Genomic DNA, 22,257 nt, shown 5'->3' on the forward strand with positions numbered 1-22,257 from the left:
AGTAAACATTGGGCTTTTATTCTTTATTATCTAATGTATTTAAAGCCTGCCTTAGTTCTCAATGGTTCACATTATTCTTCTTGTGTAAGAGAGGAGCTGTACTTCAGGAACATTAACCTGATAGTTACATATAGGATATGTTTATTTGGAGGGACAGAGTGTAGGAAACAATGTGGATTTCTTTCCAGGAGGTTGTAACTTATATAGAGGCTTTGAAAGGTTTTAAGCTAGAGGGAAGTGATCAGTTTAAAAGATGACTGTGGCTGCAGTGATTCAGTGGACCAGGCCCCTTGTTTCTGTTGTGTATTATTATTTTCCCACCTGCCCTGGTGGAATTCTTTTCTTTATTCAGTTATGCCACTATCATTAGCTTTCTGAAGAGTTACCTGTATTTTGTAATCTGTATTCCCTACAACGTGCAGTAAATCTAAATTTCAGTAATATGTAGTTTTTCTGACATTCATCTGTTGAATCTACCCTTTTAAGCAGGAAATAATTTCTGTTTTTCCTTAACATGTGCTTTTTAGCTCTAGCTGGGAAACTTTTGTCATCTTCCATTCCTTGTCTGTTAACCTTTACATAAGCTGTTCCACAAACCCAGAGTATAGCAAACCTCTCCCAGCTACTTTCTTTCCTTGGAAGCTCTTTTTATGGCTTGCTTTTATTTAAAGTTTCCTGATCAGTCATACTAAAGCAATGTTAATTGCTTTATGACATAAATGTGTATATTACTTCTTTTACTTCTTTTGTGTAGCTTGAGTGTTCATTCTTCGTTTAACTGTAGAGTGCCAAGCATGAAGCAAAAGTAGAGTGAATTTTTAGTTTTAAAATATGATACATAGACTTCTTACTGTATCATTTAAATAGTGAAGTGTTTTTAATGTCTTCATGTGTAAGAAAGGTAGAGTGGGGTGAAGAGGAAGGAGGAATCAGGTCACCCGCCAAGGCAACCACAGAAGCACTAAAACCTGATAGTTAGCCATTGATCTATTCATTTATCTGCATGCTTTTCATAGAAGTAAACTTTAGAAACAGAAACTTTTTACACGTTAATGACTTCCATGGAATTAAAATGATTCGGTAATATTAGTATCAGGAAGTGGTGTTATTTGAGGGCATTCCTGTTGTGTCTATTAACGAATTCCGTTTTATGCAGGTGTGTTGTAATTTCCAGCTCTCCTTCTACACAGAATAGTTGGTTAGAGGAGAACCTGGCATCTACCAAGTGTTCCAGACCTGTCTTTTCAGTTCAGTTCAGTTGCTCAGTCGTGTCCGACTCTTTGCAACCCCATGAATCACAGCACGCCAGGCCTCCCTGTCCATCACCAACTCCCGGAGTTCACTCAGACTCATGTCCATCGAGTCGGTGATGCCATCCAGCCATCTCATTCTCTGTCGTCCCCGTCTCCTCCCGCCCCCAATCCCTCCCAGCATCAGAGTCTTTTCCAGTGAGTCAGCTGGTCACGTGAGGTGGCCAGAGTATTGCAGTTTCAGTTTTAGCATCAGTCCTTCCAGTGAACACCCAGGATTGATCTCCTTTAGAATGGACTGGTTGGATCTCCTTGCAGTCCAAGGGACTCTCAAGAGTCTTCTCCAACACCACAGTTCAAAAGCATCAATTCTTTGGTGATTAGCCTTCTTCACAGTCCAACTCTCACATCCATACATGACCACGGGAAAAACCATAGCCTTGACTAGACGGACCTTGGTTGGCAAAGTAATGTCTCTGCTTTTTAATATGCTATCAAGGTTGGTCATAACTTTCCTTCCAAGGAGTAAGCGTCTTTTAATTTCATGGCTGCAATCAGCATCTGCAGTGATTTTGGAGCCCAAAAAAATAAAACACTGTTTCCACTGTTTCCCCATCTATTTCCCATGAAGTGATGGGACCAGATGCCTTGATCTTTGTTTTCTGAATGTTGAGCTTCAAGCCAACCTTTTCACTCTCCTCTTTTCACTTTCATCAAGAGGCTTTTGAGTTCCTCTTCGCTTTCTGCCATAAGGGTGGTGTCATCTGCATATCTGAGGTTATTGATATTTCTCCCGACAATCTTGATTCCAGCTTGTGCTTCTTCCAGCCCAGCGTTCCTCATGATGTACTCTGCATATAAGTTAAATAAGCAGGGTGACAATATACAGCCTTGACGTACTCCTTTTCCTATTTGGAACCAGTCTGTTGTTCCATGTCCAGTTCTGACTGTTGCTTCCTGACCTGCATACAGGTTTCTCAAGAGGCAGGTCAGGTGGTCTGGGATTCCCATCTCTTTCAGAATTTTCCATATTCATTGTGATCCACACAATCAAAGGCTTTGGCATAGGTTATTTTAATTCCTTGAGAAGAAAACTGAAGAATCAGTTGGGGCAAAGAGATTTGTGGGCTTTGGATAGATCCTAGTAAAGCAAGCTAGTGGTAAAGAATCTACCTGCCAATACAGGAAACGTAAGAGACGTGGGTTCGATCCCAGAGTCAGGAAGATCACCTAGAAAGGGCCTGGCAGCCCACTGCAGTATTCTTGCCTGGAGAATCCCATGGACAGGAGCCTGGTGGGCTACAGTCCATAGGGTCACAGAAAGTCGAACATGGCTGAAGCGAAAGTACTCACGCATGCAGGAAAGCAAGAGCTGTCACTGGCCACTAAGCAAGTACTCTTCCTCATTCACATGAGGGTCATATTAAAAATTACAGTGTTATATAGCAGTAGCAGCAGCTGGTTTGCTTTTCTTAGTTGTGGCAGCAGTTAACACAGTGCACTAGTGGCTTAACATACCAACACTTAAGTCCTTTTTTTGTTTGTTTGTTTGTTTTTAAGTCATTGAAATTATGAAACTGTCATTCAGATGGAAGCATTATAGTTCTTCGGAAACATTTTGATCTCGAAAGGAGAATGATACAGATATACTGGCTGAGGTGTTTTGAGGTGCATCGAAGTGTTCCAGCCTGTGGCTTACCTTAACATGTTCTTGAAGTACCATGGCGTGGATTAAAAGGTATGCTTCAGAAATATTCCAGTGATCCCCCAAGGTCATGGGTAGAACAAACACTAATGATTCTGTATTTAATTAACATGTATTTTAAAATATTTTAACACGTAGATTTCAGATGTTACGGATTTAAGGCAAAAGTATTTTTTGTTTATAAAAAACAACTATATATCCCAAGCTTGTTGAATGAGTCCCCTCTCCCCGCCTTTTGAGATTGTAGGAGACACTGGAGTAGACATTTTTTGCTAAATTTTAATAGTAATGGGTTATAATTTCTTTCATGAAATAGTTTGGGGATTATTCACATGTAAGTCTGTAATTATCTTTATGGTTTACATCATAGGCTAGTTTCTCTGCAGTGCTGTCATTTCATGGTAGCCTGAACAGGAAATAATTGCATACAGTTCTTCGGTTAGGGTATTAATTTCACCAAACAAAATAATTTTTACGTGGACCATTTATAGTTTGTGCTGTTTTTGTCTTTTACAAAAAATTTTTACTGAAAGGAAAATGAGTGAGTCTTCATTAATAGTGTGATTGTTCTCTCTTCACCACCATAAGTATACAGTTAATGTTTCATGTGCTTGAGGTATGTAGTCCCACTGTTACTTGTGGTTGCTAATAGTTGTAATTCTAGGCTTCATATTACCCTCTTAACCATCAAAAATCTTTAAGGTTTTTATGCTCATAACATTTTATTTGAGTGATGTAGTCAAAACCATTTGTTAATTATTTGAATCCTTGGAAACCTCCTAATTGTGTACTATGTGCTTGCTACTAAATGTTTTCTTAAAGATGTGGAAGTGAATCAACTCAGGGGGAATGCTGAATTCATTTATGTTACGTTGGGTTCAAAACTCTTTATCTTTTAGGGAATGAAGGAAAATATGTTGGGAAAATAGAGGTTTAAATCATGGATATATAAGTGTAGTAGAAATACAGGGGAACAGCCTGTAATTTTTATCATTTAGGCTACCTTACGTCGAGAACCTTTTGATGTGTCAGCAGTTAAATTATCAGTGGAATTTAGTTGTTAAATCTAAGACAAAACAACTTTTTATTAAATTCTAGCCTATAATGACAGTGAATCAAATTTCAAGGTGAAGTCAACTGTTGATTAACAGGTCTTTTATGTCCAATATGGCAGTAGCTACTCTCCAAAAAAGATCTTTTCTGACATAATGGATTGGAGACGGTATTGATATGTTGTCTAAAAAATACATTTCTCTGTAATATTTGCCACTTCAGCTTAAAAAAGTCTCCTTTTATATCTCCTTTTAGATGCACTTGGGCATCTGTCTGTTTCTTTTTAATGCCACAGAGGATTCTTGATGCACAGCCAGAGCTGGGTACTCCTTTTCTTTTGGAAGAGCTTATATATACCTTAGTGGTTAAGAGCTTAGATTCTGCAGCCAGCCAACCTGGGTTTCAGATCTGGCACTACTTTGTTGTTTTGACAGGTTGTAAGAATGACTTGGAAAAAAATATAAATTTATGTATTAAAAATGCAATACTGTAAGTATATGCTTATATAATTTATATGTTGCATTATGTGTACATACTTATGTGTATATACACACATATACATACCTTAACACACACCGCTTATGTAGGTAAATTGTATATGCATTTAGTGCAGGACTGAGCATACGAGAAGCTAATGTTAGAGTAACAGTGGTGATGATTATTAAATGCTGTATCTGGAACTCCTTTTTTTGGGGGTGTAATGCTGTCACTTTTTTTCTTCTCCTGAATCTTACACCTTCTTGTATGGTCTTCCTGGAGTTAAATAAACAATCACTCTTTGACTAATGTTTTCAGTTCTTTGAGCTTTTTCTCATCAGTAAAAGAAGGTGGCCACTAGAGACTGGTAATTTATCTGTGGTTCTCTTATCCTGCTAGGTTGATTTGTGTGTTCTCTGAAGCTGTGTTTTTCAAATTGCAGATTTCCACCTATTCATTAGTGGGTCAAAAACTCAAGTTAGTGGGTTGTGATCAGCATTAAGACATGTAATAGAAAAGAAAATCAGTGCAGTGAATATAGAAAGGAGTATTTTGAAACAAACTTGTTTCATTTTTTTAAGCTGAAATAAACAAGATATGCACATTTATGTGTATGTTGATTGGATCGTTTTAGTTCCACTAAGTGTATGCTTCTCATAGTAACAGATGTCCCTCAGAAGTGGTATTAGTTTTATATTGTTTTGCCTTGCTGAGAAAAAGTGACCAGGATACGTTCCAGTCTGTGGCTCCTAGTGATATGCAAGTGAAGTTTAGTATAGGGGACTGTCTGAGGAGTAGGAAGAAAAGGGAAACATAGTAGTCACAGCTCTTGAGTGGCATTAGCTAAGCCTGTTTTATCAAGTAATCTAGTATACCGTCACTTGGCATGTATTCTGGTGTTGATCAACTCTTAAAACAGTAGTTTTCAAACTGCCAATGGCAGCCCATTTTGCAATCAATTTAATAAGTTGCTGTTCTTCTCGCTGCCCCCCAGACAAATGAAACAGAAAAGAACAGAAAAGGAAATGTCATGAATGTATCACATGATATAGTTGTGTAAAATCTCGTTTCAAGAGTAAGTATGTGTACTGTATTGCAGACCTAAGTTCTAATAATGATCAACTGGGAAACAGTACGAAACTGTCTTATAAATCTGTATTGTCAAACTTATCTCAGCCAGAGAAGACTTCAGATATTTAAAACAGTATTATTAGCTCAGTAGTTCTATCTCTGACAGTAAGGAACAGTTGTCTAACTATGAAACGTCATATTTGTTTTTTATAGTATTATTTGTGTGTGCGTGCGTGTGTTTTCTTGTTGCTTGCTTGCCCTGGTAAATATTTAAAGGTTCATAGTGTCAGTGATAGTGAAGTCTCTCTCAGTCGTGTCTACTCTTTGCGACCCTGTGCATTGTAGACAGCCAGGCTTCTCTGTCCATGGGAATTTTTTCAGGCAAGAATACTGGAGTAGGTTGTCATTTCCTTCTCCAAAAGGCTCATAGATAAGAAATTTATAATATTTCTTAGTTGTGGAGGAGTTACTCTTTGTTTGAATTGATGAAAATGACCCATGCAATTAAAAAAGTACAGAAAAACTGATGATACATACTAAAATCTACCCACTTCATTCTCCTATTCCTTAGATCTTAGAACCTTTTCATATATCTTTGCTTCAGAAGGTAAATGTAAAAGTTTAACACTGAAAAAAGTTTTACCATAAATTAGATATATCACAAGTATTTAAGGTAGTTAAATGTTAGAGCTTCTGTTTTTGTGAGGATTTGATCATTTTTAAATTTTTATTTTTCTTGGATTAGTGCCTCTGCTATTCCAGTATCCTCATAACAGCACATATTTGCTTTATAGACTTATTAAAGATGATCACAGAGTTTCTGGTGAGTATTTTTTTAAAAATAAAGCCTCAGAGTAGGATAGTGTCAGCATATGCATGTTTTAAGATTGTGTTTGAATTACAGTTTCCTCCTCCCTAGAAAACAATAAGAGAATGAAGACTTCTGGTAAATTGTTTCAAAGCAGTGGAATTTGTACATAAGTTTTATACACTTGGGAGTTGAAAAACATAAAATCTTTGCCAAAATAATAGGCCAAAAGATAATAAGCACAATTCATTTTTCTCTGCAAGTTCTTAGAAATTGAGTCGAAACCATACATATTAGCTGCTCTGAATTGGGTGAAATATACTCCAGTTCAGTTGCTCAGTCATGTCCGACTTTTTGTGACCCCAGGGACTGTAGCATGCCAGACTTCCTTGTCCATCACCAACTCCTGGAGCTTGCTCAAACTCATGTCCATTGAATCGGTGATGCCATCCAACCGTCTCATCCTCTGTCGTGCCCTTCTCCTGCCTTCAGTCTTTTCAAGCATCTGGGTCTTTTCAGATGAGTCAGTTCTTTGCATCAGGTGGCCAGAGTATTGGAGTTTCAGCTTCAACATCAGTCCTTCCAATGAATATTCAGGACTGATTTACTTTGGTATGGACTGGCTGGATCTCCTTGCAGTCCAAGGGACCCTTAATAGTCTTCTCCAACACCACAGTTCAAAAGCATCAATTCTTCAGCGCTCAGCTTTCTTTAAGGTCCAACTCTCACATGCATACATGACTACTGGAAAAACCATAGCTTTGACTAGATGGACCTTTGTTGGCAAAGTAATGTCCCTGCTTTTTAATATGCTGTCTAGGTTGGTCATAGCTTTTCTTCCAAGGAACAGGTGTCTTTTAATTTCATGGCTGCAGTCACCATCTGCAGTGATTTTGGAGCTGAAGAAAATGAAGTCTCTCACTGTTTCCATTGTTTCCCCATCTATTTGACATGAAGTGATGAGACCGGATGCCATGATCTTAGTTTTCTGAATGTTGAGTTTTAAGCCAACTTTTTCACTCTCCTCTTTCACTTTTCTGCCATAAGAATGGTGTCATCTGCATATCTGAGGTTATTGATATTTCTCCTGGCAGTCTTGATTCCAGCTTGTGCTTCATCCAGCCTGGCATTTCACATGATGTACTCTGCATTTAAGTTAAATAAGCAGGGTGACAATATACAACCTCGACGTACTCCTTTCCCAATTTGGAACCTGTTGTTTCATGTACAGTTCTATCCTTTCTTTCCATATACAGTTGAATCCTTTCTATTATTGTTTCCCCAAGCACCCCACCCTCACCTCCAGTCCCCCACCCAACCTTGTCTTTTCTCAGACTTCCTAATTTTATCAGTGGCATTTCTTGGCTTTTCATCGTTATGTTAGTCATGTTTACTTCCATCATCATCACTTTTGGCCTCATGCTGCTTATCCTGTTGGGTGCAAGGTTTCATGCAAAGGGATACCCTTGTGGCATTTCTTTCTTTATAACTGTGTCCCTTTTACTTTGTTTATCATAACGCATGTGAGCAACTTATCTTTTTCTTTCAAAGCTTTTCCTCCTAAACTGTAGTTTAGAAAGAAACTCAACTACCTTCTAGTTATAGTTGTCCTAGAACTGAGATCACTGACCAGAGGCAGCACACATCTAGAATTAGAAGAAAACATATCATAAATTACTATGTCAATTATTAGATATGGCTCCATTATACTTTTGGTTACTAAAAACAGATCAGTCAAAAATACCCCCTAAGAATGAAGATTGAGGTGCTTTGAAAGTATTTTAAAAGTTGTTTTAGATTCTGAAGGTAATAAAGTTTAAAAAAAAAATCTTTTAAGTAAATGGTAGTATTTTTAGAATTAGGAACTTTCTGAAACTAATTTTTAATTTATTAGTTTAAAAAATAATATTATTTTGCATTTCTGTGGGATCTGGGCTATCTGTTAAGAATATTAGAACCCATCTCGAATATGAACCTACTTGAAAATGGGTATATGTTTTGAAACTGTCATAAAAATCAGGGAATCTCTTTCTTTTGAAAAATACAATGGAATCAGTTGATGTTACACTATTGAACTGTTAGCGTATGTAGGTGAGTGATGAGCAGGAAAATGTGCATGCATTTTCTTGGAAATGCCAGACTTGTCACTTCAATGAGGAGTACAGCTTTCATAATGGAGACCCATATCAACCATGTAGCCAGTTTCCTGCACCTCAGAGTGAATGAACTTTCTGAGGCTCTGGTAGCTGATGAAGAGGAACTGCAGATAAAATCATGGCAGCCGTAGTTGACCTCCACAAGTCTTCAGGTGTTGCTTTAACAATGACCAAGTCAGCATAAAATCTTGAAAGATCATAACTGAAAATGTGCTAGTGGTCAGGAAGGACGACTGTCTCCTTTCCCCCTCTGCCCTTAATTATTTGTTATAAGGAATCCTGGGGATTCCTAGGGTGGGGAGATAGGACAAAACATTTTCAAAGCATTTACTTTGATTGAGTGCTTTTGTGTTTTATCATAGCAATGAGTGAATGAAAGTGATCAAAACGGTCTGTTGAAGTGCTGATGATAGCAGGTAGATTAATTGTGAATGAAATTGAACTTAAAATTCCTTTTTTGTTGAAATTCCTGTGGAAAAAGTACTCTGAGTGAGAAACTCTGGTCTTGGGGCAAGGATAAGGGAGAGGCAAGTAACAGAAGTATATAAAACTTGAAACAGGCAGAATCCATTGAAAGTATTCACTTTTGAAATAAAAGCTCCTGCGACCTCTGTGGGGAGCCAATTTCTAATCCTTCCCTTCCCAGTCCTCCACATTACACAAATTTTTATTTTGTTGATTCCTATATCCTCAGCCCCAGGATAATGACTAGTCATAGCAGGTACATAGTAAATACTTGTTGAATGAATGAACTTTCTGAGAATACTAGATTTTAAGATAACGTGTCTGTCCTGCAACAGCAGAATAGTCCATTCTGTTATTTACCAACCTCTTAATTTATAAATAGAATGAGTGGATATATACAGAAGTACGTCTTATTTTGAAATGATCTTAATTTGAACAGTTCTGTCATCCGTTACCTTTTGTGAGTTTAGGTTTGTAAGTTTAAACGCTGAGAAAAGCTGAGTGCATAATAGCTAACACTTAGCAGGTATTGTACTTACAAAATGCCCCCTTAAAAGTGTTTTATGGGTATTAGCTCAGTCTTCACATGGCTTTCCAGGTTGTCATTTAACTTTCCTATTTTACAGATGTGGAGACTGAAGCTCCAGAATAACTGCGAAAGGATTGTGGCGTTTTTATTGTTGTTAGAAAGTCCTGAACTTTGGGGTAGAAAAACTTGAAAATTGTTTATACAACAATTCAACATATTTTTTCACAATAGTAGATATCCAAAAGTGTGAGATTTCTTTTTTGTAGGGAAAGAATGTGATCTATGTTCATATCCTACAGAAGAAAAGCTCTGTGTTTGAATGAAAACATTTCCGTATTTGGTGTTGACTGGATTTGGTTTGTTAGGAGATGGATGCTTGCCCTTTTATGGCCATCAGACACTCCATGACTCTCTTTTATGTTTCTTCAACTTGGTGACTCTGTCACTTCCTCAAGCAATCTTTTTCTTTCCTATCTTTTTTTTTTTTTCCTCTGCTCTTTTATATTGCAGCGTTCTCTCTTCTTTCTTCCTTTCTACCCCTTAGCCCCTCACCCTCGTTTACATGCAGTCTGAACAAACAAGAATATTAGCTCTGTATTCTTATTGTTTAGAATAATATGTGACTGTATTTTGAGTCCGAGAACCTGGCAAACCAAGTGAGAAATAAGGATGTTATGAAAATAGCATAAAATGTAGGTGCTAATAGATTGTCCAAAAATGAAGAGGACTGACCCAAGGCAAAGTAGTATTTCTCTTTCAGAAGAAAGTTGTTGAGTATAATGGCCAGATGAGTAGGATTAATTTCTTGAGGAATACTAGAACCAAACCAAGGCATTTTTGGATAATCAGGGAAAAAGTCAGCAATTAGAATGATTCCCCCTTTCACTTTGATTTTTATTCCAGAATTCAAACAGAATTAAGTACTTAACTTCAGTCTTAAACTATTCTTCATACCCAAGAGTTACTAATAGTTTAAAAGCCCAGGAAGTTAATTTGTTAACAGCATTGTTCTTACTGGCTTATACATAATGGATCTTATATTAGCACTTGATTATTGTTATTGTAGTAAAAAATTGCCTGGGTAAAATTACTGAAAATTTACACCTGGTATATGCAAGTTTTCCTAACAGTTTTAGATTCAACAAAACTACATGAAAGAACATAAGCTTCTAAGGAGTTCTTTTCAGCTGTACTGTTTATAGCCCCATTTAGATCTTGATACCGGTTCTTAATAGAATCTGTCAACAATGTAGATTATCACTTTTTTTTGAAGTGTCCATATGCCTCATTAAACTACACTGCTATTGAAGAGCAAGAAACAGCAATTACCTATAGCATGGTATCTTGGCAGGACATTCTCTATGGGAAAAGTAGACAGTTTCATTAGAGTGAGGAAATTAATCATCATTTTAGCATTTTGGACTTGATAAAATAGTTAATTCCTTTTTCTCCTCATTATAAAATTTGTGAAGTCAGTATAATCTCATTTGGTAGACAATTTATAATTTTTTCCTCCACTGTAGAAATAACTCTTTGGACATTTCAGATCATTTTGTTCATAATCATTGGTTAATTCAAAATAGTTGGTCATCATCAAACAACCCAGTCAACAAATGTGCAATAGACATTTCTTCAAAGAAGACATACAGATGGCCAAGAGATACATGGAAAGGTACTTAATTATTAGATATCTAGTTATTAAATATCACATACTTCAACAGTACGTAAACCAAGAAGTTCCAGATGTTCAAGCTGGATTTAGAAAAGGCAGAAGAACCAGAGATCAAATTACCAACATCTGTTGGATCCTAGAAAAAAGCAAGACAATTCCAGAAGAACATCTACTTCTGCTTCATTGACTACTCTAAAGCCTTTGACTGTGTGGATCACAACAAACTGGAAAATTCTTAAAGAGATGGGAATGCCAGACCACCTTAACTGCCTCCTGAGAAATCTGTATGCAAGTCAAAAAGCAACAGTTAGAACTGAGTATGGAACAACAGACTGGTTCCAAATTGGGAAAGGAGTTCGTCAAGGCTGTATATTGTCACCTTGCTTATTTAACTTATATGTAGAGTGCATCATGTGAAATGCCAGACTGGGTGAAGCACAAGCTGGAATCAAGATTGCTGGGAAAAATATCAATAACCTCAGATATGCAGAAGACACCACCCTAATGGCAGAAAGCAAAGAGGAACTAAAGAGCCTCTTGATGAAAGGGAAAGAGGAGAGTGAAAAAGCTAGCTTAAAATTAAGTATTCAAAAAACTAAGATCATGGCATCCAGCCCCATCACTTCATGGCAAATAGAAGAGGAAACAGTGGAAACAGTGACAATTTATTTTCTTGGGTTCCAAAATCGCTGCAGAGGATGACTGCAACCATAAAATTAAAAGACGTTTGCTCCTTGGAAGAAAAGCTATGACCAACCTAGACAGCATATTAAAAAGCAGAGACATTGCTGACAAAGGTCCGTCTATTCAAAGCTATGGTTTTTCCAGTAGTCATGTATGGATGTGAGAGTTGGACCTTAAAGAAAGCTGAGTGCTGAAGAATTGATGCTTTTGAACTGTGGTGTTAGAGAAGACTCTTGAGAGTCCCTTGGACAGCAAGGAGGTCAAACCAGTCAATCCTAAAGGAAATCAATCCTGAATATTCCTTGGAGGGACTAATGCTGAAGCTCTAATACTTTGGCCACCTAATGCGAAGAATTGTCTCATTGGTAAAGACCCGATGCTGGGAAAGATTGATGGCAGGGGGAGAAGGGGATGACAGAGGATGAGATGGTTGGATGGCATCACCAACACAATGGACATAAGTTTGAGCAACCTCCAGGAGTTGGTGACGGACAGGAAAGTCTGGTGTGCTGCAGTCCCTGGGGTTGCAAGGAATTGGACACAACTGAGCAACTGAACTGAATTATTAGAGAAATGCAAATCAAAACTACAGTGAGACATCAACTTACAACAGTCAGAATGGCAATCATCAAAAAGTCTACAAACAGTAAATGCTGGAGAAGGTTTGGAGAGAAGGGAACCCTCTTACACTGTAGGTGGAAATGTAAATTGCGATAGCCACTGTGGAGAACAGTATGGAGGTTCCTTTAAAAACTTGAGATAGAGCTGCCATGTGATCCTGCAATGACTTGTCAGGTGCCACTGGTGGTAAAGTGCCAATGTAGGAGACAAAGGAGGCTCAGGTTTGATCCCTGGGTCAGGAAGATCTCCTGGAGGAGGGCTTGGCAACAACCCACTCTAGTATCTTGCCTTGAGAATCTAGTATCTTGCCTGGAGAATCCTATGGTCAGAGAAGCCTGGAGGGCTACAATCTGTAGAGTCACAAAGATTGGACAGGAGTGAAGCAACTTAGCACAGCATGGCACATGATCCTGCCGTCCCACTCCTGGGCATATGTTCATATTCGGAGAAGAACATGGTCTGCAAGGATACATGCACCCCAGTGTTCATTATAACACTGTTTACAATAGCCAAGACATGGAAGCAGCCTAAGTGTCCATCGACATAGGAATGGATAAAGATTTCGTACACATGTACCATGAAATAATTGGGCTTCCTTTGTGGCTCAGTTGGTAAAGAATCTGACTGCAGTGCGGGAGACCTGGGTTTGATCCCTGGGTTGGAAGATCCCCTGGAGGAGGGCATGGAAACACACGAGAATACTCCAGTATTCTTGCCTGAAGAATCCCCATGGACTGAGGAGCCTGGCAGGCTACATTCCATGAGGTCGCAAAGTCAGATACGACTGAGCGACTAAGCACACCATGAAACACTGCTTAGCCATTGTAAAGAATGGAACAATACCATTTTCTACAAGAGTGATGGATGTAGTGATTGTCATACTGAGTGAAGTAAGTCAGACGGAAATGTCCTGTGGAATCTAAAAATAAATGATACAAATGAACTTATTTACAGAACTGAAACAAGACTGTGAAAATGAATTTATGATTACCAGGGTAGAAGGGTTGAGGGGAGGGATAATTAGGGAGTTTGGGATTGACATGTACACACTGCTATATTTAAAAGGATAACCAATAAGGACCTACTGTATAGCACAGCGAACTCTGTTCAGTATTGTGTAACAACCTAAATGGGGCAAGAATTTGAAAAAGATATATTTATATGTGTAACTGAACCACTTTGCTGTATACCTGAAACTAACACAACATTGTTAATCAACTATACTCCAATATAAAATAAAAAGTTAAAAAAATATGTTATGAATATAAAGACGTTCAGTTCAGTCGCTCAGTCGTGTCTGACTCTTTGCGACCCCATGAATCACAGCATGCCAGGCCTCACTGTCCATCACCAACTCCTGGAGTTTACTCAAACTCATGTCCATCGAGTTGGTGATGCCATCCAGCCATCTCATTCTCTGTCGTCCCCTTCTCCTCCTGCCCCCAATCCCTCCAAGCATCAGAGTCTTTTCCAGTGAGTCAACTCGTCGCATGAGGTGGCCAAAGTATTGGAGTTTCAGCTTTAGCATCAGTCATTCCAATGAACACCCAGGATTGAGCTCCTTTAGAATGGACTGGTTGGATCTCCTTGCAGTCCAAGGGACTCTCAAGAGTCTTCTCCAACACCACAGTTCAAAAGCATCAATTCTTCGGCGATCAGCTTTCTTCACAGTCCAACTCTCATATCCATATGACCACTGGAAAAACCATAGCCTTGACTAGACGGACCTTTGTTGGCAAAGTAATGTCTCTGCTTTTTAATATACTGTCAAGGTTGGTCATAACTTTCCTTCCAAGGAGTAAGCGTCTTTTAATTTCATGGCTGCAGTCAGCATCCGCAGTGATTTTGGAGCCCAAAAAAATAAAGTCTGACACTGTTTCCACTGTTTCCCCATCTATTTCCCATTAATTATATATATTTTAAAACAATAGTTGGTGTAATTAATATTATAGTTTAAGAGCAACAGTTTCATGACAGTTTTTTGTTAATCTTTTTTTAACACATGACTTACTATTTAATATTATTCACTCATTTAGTAAGCATACATACAGACTTGCATTTGAAAACTTGATGTTAATATTGTATGCAGTTGAGTCAATTTTGTATGAATAATACATGCATAGTGTTGTCCATATTTCTCTAATGACAATTCTGCCATTAAAAAATTGTCCAGCATAAAAGTTATGGCCTAAAAATTCCCTTGTGCATCTCTAGTTTATTATAGAAACAGATTGACATTTTCTTCATTACTGGGATACTTAAAGAAAGACTGTAGATTTGACTAATCCCTAGGGCTGTTTACACAATCAGATTTTCATGGCTGATTTAACTGTAGCATTGTTCCTGTTCTCTAGTTGGATTACTGCAGCATTTCATCCTTGAGAATCAACAGTTTTGGTTTGCTAAGAAATACTTTACAGGTTAAGAAGTGATTTTTCTGGAACATTTAAATAAATTTTCATATGACAGGTGGTTTATTTAATGGAAGATCAAATAGGGGAATTAATTTATCAGTGAATTGGGACAAATGAATTATTTGGGGAGTTGAGAAGTGGTTTAAAGACTAGAGATGGCTTCCTTGTATATTTATATGTAATCTTCAACCTTAGTATGATCAGTGTGAAATCAGAGCAGGGGGAATAGCCTATCTTGTGACTTTTTGAGGTTTAATTTTCCCTTCTAAGTTTGAAGGCCTGTCAGGATTGTTGGTGATAGTTAAATGAGAGCATATATAAACAGATATATTCTGTTTGTTGTGTGCTTGTCTATTTTACTTCATGAGGCTAGTTTAGGATGCTATAGATATAAAAGTTGTCATAAGAGCTTTCTGTAACTTTATGGAATCGGAGTGGAAATATAAAAGATAATTTGAGAAGGCAGTGGACAGCATTTGTCAATGAATTGGAAGTCAAGAATGAGGGGAAGTCAAAAATCTAATACTTAGAATAGAGACCACATGTCTTTAGAAAACATGGCTGTATAGATGTTGATGAGTGAGGAAATGTTAAGAATTAAGTTGCTGCAGTGGAGCAGCTGATCTTTAAAGAACTGTGCCCTTCTTCTTTCTAGTTAGACAAATGATACAGGGAAGTTGACTAGTCAGTTAACTAGTAAATTTATAACGGAACAGCTTTGCAGTTTGCCTAATTAAATATATAACCCGAATGACCCAAACTGTGACAGTTAAATCTATACCTGCCAAGAGGTCTTAACCTTTGTTTTCCTTCTTGCTACCATCAAACTCCCAAGGCTTTTGCATTGTCTTCTAGTGTTTTACTACTTTAAGTTGCTGATATTCTATATTCTTCATGTTTTTTTTTTTTTTTTCAGTCGCTCAGTCGTGTCTGACTCTTTGCAACCCCCCAGACTGTAGTCTGCTAGACTCCTCTGTCCATGGGGATTCTTCAGGCAAGAGTACTGGAGTGGATTATGATGCCCTCCTCCAGGGGGTCTTCCCAACCCAGGGATCAAACCCAGGTCTCCCGCATTGCAGGTGGATTCTTTACCGACTCAGCCACCAGGGGAGCCCTAATCATTTCATTCAGTTCAGTTCAGTTCAGTCGCTCAGTCGTGTCCGACTCTCCGCGACCCCATGAATCACGGCACGCCAGGCCTCCCTGTCCATCACCAACTCCCGGAGTACACTCAAACTCATGTCCACAGAGTCGGTGATGCCATCCAGCCATCTCATTCTCCGTCGTCCCCTTCTCCTCCCGCCCCCAACCTTTCCCAGCATCAGAGTCTTTTCCAGTGAGTCAACTCGTTGCATGAGGTGGCCAAAGTATTGCAGTTTCAGCTTTAGCATCAGTCCCTCCAATGAACATCCAGGATTGATCTCCTTTAGAATGGACTGGTTGGATCTCCTTGCAGTATAAGGGACTCTCAAGAGTCTTCTCCAACACCACAGTTCAAAAGCATCGATTCTTCGGCGATCAGCCTTCTTCACAGTCCAACTCTCACAACCATACATGACCACGGGAAAAACCATTGCCTTGACTAGACGGACCTTGGTCGGCAAAGTAATGTCTCTGCTTTTTAATATACTATCAAGGTTGGTCATAACTTTCCTTCCAAGGAGCAAGCGTCTTTTAATTTCATGGCTGCAATCAGCATCTGCAGTGATTTTGGAGCCCAAAAAAACAAAGTCTGACACTGTTTCCACTGTTTTCCCATCTATTTCCCATGAAGTGATGGGACCATATGCCATGATCTTTGTTTTCTGAATGTTGAGCTTCAAACCAACCTTTTCACTCTCCTCTTTCACTTTCATCAAGAGGCTTTTGAGTTCCTCTTCACTTTCTGCCATAAGGGTAGTGTCATCTGCATATCTGAGGTTATTGATATTTCTCCCAGCAATCTTGACTCCAGCTTGTGCTTCTTCCAGCCCAGCGTTCCTCATGATGTACTCTGCATATAAGTTAAATAAGCAAGGTGACAATATACAACCTTGACGTACACCTTTTCCTATTTGGAACCAGTCTGTTGTTCCATGTCCAGTTCTAACTGTTGCTTCCTGACCTGCATACAGGTTTCTCAAGAGGCAGGTCAGGTGGTCTGGGATTTCCATCTCTTTCAGAATGTTCCACAGTTTATTGTGATCCACACAGTCAAAGGCTTTGGCATAGTCAATGAAGCAGAAATAGATGTTTTTCTGAAACTCTCTTGCTTTCTCCATGATCCAGCGGATGTTGGCAATTTGATCTCTGGTGCCTCTGCCTTTTCTAAAACCTGCTTGAACATCTGGGAGTTCACGGTTTACATATTGCTGAAGCCTGGCTTGGAGAATTTTGAGCATGACTTTGCTAGCGTGTCAATTCAGAGTCTTTCTTTTACCTGTGCGGAGCTGAGGCTCCTTAAATGGTTGACGTTTTATTAGGCTGCCTGTAGTACTACCCAAGACAAAGTAGTTTGCTGTTAGATTTTTGTACCACCAACTTCCATTCCCCTGTATTGTGTATTTCCCTTGCAGAGACCTGTGGCTTCCTTGTGAAGCTTGTGGGAGCAGCTGCAACTAGCTGCTGGGCCTGCCTTTTTGGTCTAGCAGTGTATGAAAGCAGCTCGACAGGTTAATGGCTCAGATAATCTTTATAAGCTTTGAATTGTGGTTAAGACCACTTCTTCAGAGTGGTTTTTGGCTTTACCACAAATGTAGGTTTGATTGTTATAACATGACATGTGATAACAGAAAGTTAAGTTACAGTTCAAAAGAAATGTATTGTTTTGGGTATAAACACTCAAGCAGGAAGGCATTTCCTTATTCATGCAGTGGTGTATAAAAAATATTCTGGAAATCTTTTCTTCCCCATTCTGAATGTACAGATTTTGATCATTTTATTTTTGCTTATTGATAGTCTCCCTACACTGTCCTATTTTGCATGTTTTAAAATTACAGTTGCCATCTTTCTTTTTTTCCCTTAGGGTCAGGCTTCTTTGAAATAATTTAATCCCTTGTAAACTTGAATTATAACCTTTGCTTTATGAATTAGACTTTTGGCTACACATCCATAAATGTTCTGGTCTGCTTTATTTAAAAGGAAAATGAAAGGCAGATAGACTGCAGAATTCAAATACTTTAAAACCAAACCATATATTCGAGGTTTGACTGTTTAAGAAATTGGCCAGTAATGGTTTAATAGAGGCTGGACTGGTACAGAGTCTTTATATGTTAATAATTTTGACTAACAGAAAACGTTAGTGTAGACGTAGTATATATATATGTATATATATATGTAGACATAGATGTTTATGTATTCTTGATCGTTTTCAACTCAGAAAAAAATGTACTTTTCAAAATTATAATTGGTGATATAGACAGTGGTCATGAGCAATGTAACATATTTATTGTCTTTGTGCAAGAAATATGAAAGAGTAATTGTCAAATATTTGATGTATGTTATGTGCACAAACATTCATGTCTGTTTATGTATATGTGCAATAGCGAAGGTATGGCTCCCACAGCAGGTGTCTTTAGATTTCCTGAGTTTTATGTATTTATAGCTTTAGAAGAGAATTTTTTCGCTTCCTTGTAGTCAAAGAAAAAAGAATCTTTTACCCTTATAACTGAGTCAGTAGTTGAAGTATTGGAAGGGTAATGGAAGAAGGTTTCCTTTCAGGTTTCCTGTTGACCCCTCACTTAAGCAAAACAAGTCTATACTATGTCATAGAAATTTTTAGGATCAGTTAGTACACTTTATAGTCTTCATAAAAATTGTGTCTCTTCATATATTAGTATCTAGAATTGAACTGCACTTGAATTCTACCTTATTGCAGAATATATGGAAAATCATGGACATTATACTGTAGTTATATTTTAAACCAAATTTATCATTGTGTGACCAAGGCAAAGTGGTTTCTAAGCAAATTTTTCTCATCTGTGTAATGAGGATAATAGCACCTCCCTTAATAAGATTGACATGTGTATGAAGTGAGCTATGCATGCATAGTGTGTAGGTAGCCTGATGCTGCTCCTGTTGTGTATTCTGTATGGATAGGGACCTTGTTTCATTTGCTGCTACATGTTCAAATGTCTACTGCAGTTCCTAACATACAGTAGCCCCTTGCTGCTGCTGCTAAGTCACTTCAGTCGTGTCCGACTCTGTGTGACCCCATAGACGGCAGCGCACCAGGCTCCCCCGTCCCTGGGATTCTCCTTAAATGTGTGTTAAATATTAAAGAAAGAACAAAGAAATGAGAATGTTCAAAACAATTATGCCACTCTCTCTCACTCCTTCCTCTTCATCTTGGTTTTAGCTGAGAGAGGTAAAGGAAGCCAATTTAAAAGTTAACAATAGGATGGTTCTAATCCTAGTACCCATTCAGCATTTTCTATGACACTGCATAACTGCTGCTGCTGCTAAGTCACTTCAGTCGTGTCCGACTCTGTGTGACCCCATAGACGGAAGCCCACCAGGCTCCCCCATCCCTGGGATTCTCCAGGCAAGAACACTGGAGTGGGTTGCCATTTCCTTCTCCAATATGTGAAAGTGAAAAGTGAAAGTGAAGTCACTCAATCGTGTCCGACCCTTAGTGACCCCATGGCCTACAGCCTACCAGGCTCCTCCATCCATGGGATTTTCTAGGCAAGAGTACTGGAGTGGCTTGCCATTGCCTTCTCCAGACTGCATAACTAGTGACTTTTAAAAAATGCATACTCTGGGCTAGATTTGCCAAACAGAGGACCACAATTGATCCTGATTCTTTTGCCTACTGAAGTGAAAGAAGAAGATTGTAAATTCTGATTTGCAGTTTAGATGGAGAGAAGACCAGTTTTCAGGACTTAAATCCTTGTACTAACCTTTGATATGAAATATATATATTCTGGAATGGTGTAGCTGAGGACTGGAAATCACCACATTCTAAAATCTGATGTTAAAATAGAATTCAAAGACAATAGGAATAAAATCTAGGAAAGAACTTTTTCCCCAAAACCATCCATTCATTTGAAAAACTTGAATATTAATAAATCTGAATATATATTTATAAATTAAAGTAATATATCTACAGAAAAACAAAGCACACAAATCATAAATGTACAATAAAGTAAATTTTCACAAAGTGAATATACATGTGTGACCATCACACAGCTGAAGTTACAGAATATTACTCGTTCTTCAGGAGCCTTTCATACAGCTCCTCCTAGTATGTTTACCTCCCTCTCAAAGGTAACCTGTATCCTGGTGAACACTGTAGTTTAATTTTGCTTTTGTTTTTTAAATTTCATATAAAATATAATCATATAATTTTTGTACCTTTTTGAGTCTGGCTTCTTTTGCTACTAGTCAGTGTTATTGCATATGTAGTGATCATTTGTTCACTTTCATTGCTGAATAGCACAATGTTGTATGATGATTCTATAATTTATCTGATTCTTTGACAGTGGTCATTTGAGTTTCTGATTTGGGATTATTATGTCTGATGATGCTGTGGACATTCTTGTACATGTCTTTTGGTACTCATATATACACATTTGTGGGGGTATAGCATTTTATTCGGAGAAGGCAATGGCAGGCCACTCCAGTACTATTGCCTAGAAAATCCCATGGACAGAGGAGCCTGGTGGGCTACAGTCCATGGGGTTGCTACTAGTTGGACATGACTGAGCGACTTCACTTTCACTTTTCACTTTCACGCATTGGAGAAGGAAATGGCAACCCACTCCAGTGTTCTTGCCTGGAGAATCCCAGGGATGGCGGAGCCTGGTGGGCTTGCATCTATGGGGTCGCACAGAGTTGAACACGACTGAAGTGACTTAGCAGCAGCAGCAGCATTTTATTACATTTGAACATCAGCAATAATAATCTCAAGTCAACAAGTATATGTTTTAAGCTGTTGTCGGTGGTCTAGCAGTATTGCTATGTTCTCAGGTGTACTTTTACTAAGGAAAGATTATGGGCCTTCATGCACCACCTAATTACATGATATTGCTTCTGAGGCTATTCCATTCCGTGGGCTGAATCAGAATTAATTTAGGGAGAGGCCTGTTGGGCCTAACTTTTACAGGGAAATACTGTTATTTTCTACTCGTATTTTCTTCCTTGTGATGGGAGCTAAGTATTACAATGCTTAGCTTCTCTCTACCAAGTTTAATCCTTTGATTCCTCATTGTCATTCAGTTGCTCAGTGGTGTCCCAACTCTTTGTGACCCCATAGACTGTAGCACACCAGGCTTCCCTCTCCTTCACCGCCTCTTGGAGCTTGCTCAAACGCATGTCCATTGAGTTGGTGATGAGGTGATTCCTCACTAGGTACTTGGAAAACTTTATTTGTAGGGTATTAGGACTCAATATGAGCTTCCCAAGTGGCACTAGTGGTTAAGAACTGGCCTGCCAATGCAGGAGACATAAGAGATAGGGGTTCGATTCTTGGGTCAGGAAGATCCCCTCAAGGAGGGCACGGCAACCCACTCCAATATTCTTCTTGCCTGGAGAATGCCATGGACAGAGGAGCCTGGTAGGCTACAGTCCATAGAGTTGCAAAGAGTTGGACATGACTGAAGCAGCTTAGCACAGGTCTCAATATAGAGCCCAGCTTTAAAATTGCAAGGTCTTCTGGTTTAGTAGCTTTTTTTTAAAACTGAAAATTACCTATTTTTCCATAGTTTGTTAATTCTGTGGAGGCAAAAACTTACTTTGAGAGGCCTCCTGAAATGTAACTTATTTGTCTTCTTCATTCTTCCCCACTAATAATCTCTTTGGTCCTCTCTGCTATATTCAGGCTTTCCTACCAGAAATCATCGATGGTTACCTCTTGGGGATCTGATCTCTTGGTTCCAAATACCTGTACTGAACATGGTTAAAGGAAAGCTAGACCCCCTCTAAAATAATTGCACAGTAAATGTTGTATACGTTTTCAAGAAGAGAAGAACCCAAGGGAATCAGGCAAAGAAATCCTGTTATGGATAGTTGTATTCTATGGCTTTCTAAAAAAAAAAAAAAAATCCCTTTTATTGGCATCCCTCTTTCTTTCCTTTTTAAGTCTCACTTGTATTGGAAAGGACATTTCAAAAGATGAAAAAAATAATAATAACTTCTAATTAATGTCAGATTTCTTTCTTCCTGTGAAGAATTTTCAAATGACCAGAGAACTGACAACCTTCACATCTTTGGCAGATGTTTTGTGGAAGAAAAAAGTCTTCACTGTTTATAATTTGAGGTAGGAGTGAGAAATAAGTGGGGAGGTGCAAAGGCAAAAACTATGTGACATCTCGTGTACAAGCTGCTTTCCATGATCACTTGGGATTTTCCACAGGAGATGTTCAAACCAAACA

General features: G+C 38.5%; 1 protein-coding gene across 7 annotated transcripts in view; it reads left to right on the forward strand.

The window, feature by feature from the left end:
* Nucleotides 1-22,257, forward strand: part of RBPJ (recombination signal binding protein for immunoglobulin kappa J region) — a 244,134-nt gene that overhangs the window by 164,350 nt on the left and 57,527 nt on the right. For 3 of the 7 annotated variants that reach the window (XM_055434531.2, XM_055434530.2, XM_088836269.1), the window contains exon 2: nucleotides 2,811-2,988. The exons of the other annotated variants lie outside the window; for them this stretch is intronic. In XM_055434531.2, the coding sequence (XP_055290506.1) occupies nucleotides 2,972-2,988 (17 nt within the window). In that variant the 5' untranslated portion in view covers nucleotides 2,811-2,971. The remainder of the gene's footprint in view (nucleotides 1-2,810; nucleotides 2,989-22,257) is intronic. 7 annotated transcript variants of the gene reach the window in all.

Source organism: Moschus berezovskii, chromosome 5 (genome assembly GCF_049115385.1).
Source record: "Moschus berezovskii isolate FMDL1 chromosome 5, NW_MosBer_1.0, whole genome shotgun sequence".
Lineage (NCBI taxonomy): Eukaryota > Metazoa > Chordata > Mammalia > Artiodactyla > Moschidae > Moschus > Moschus berezovskii.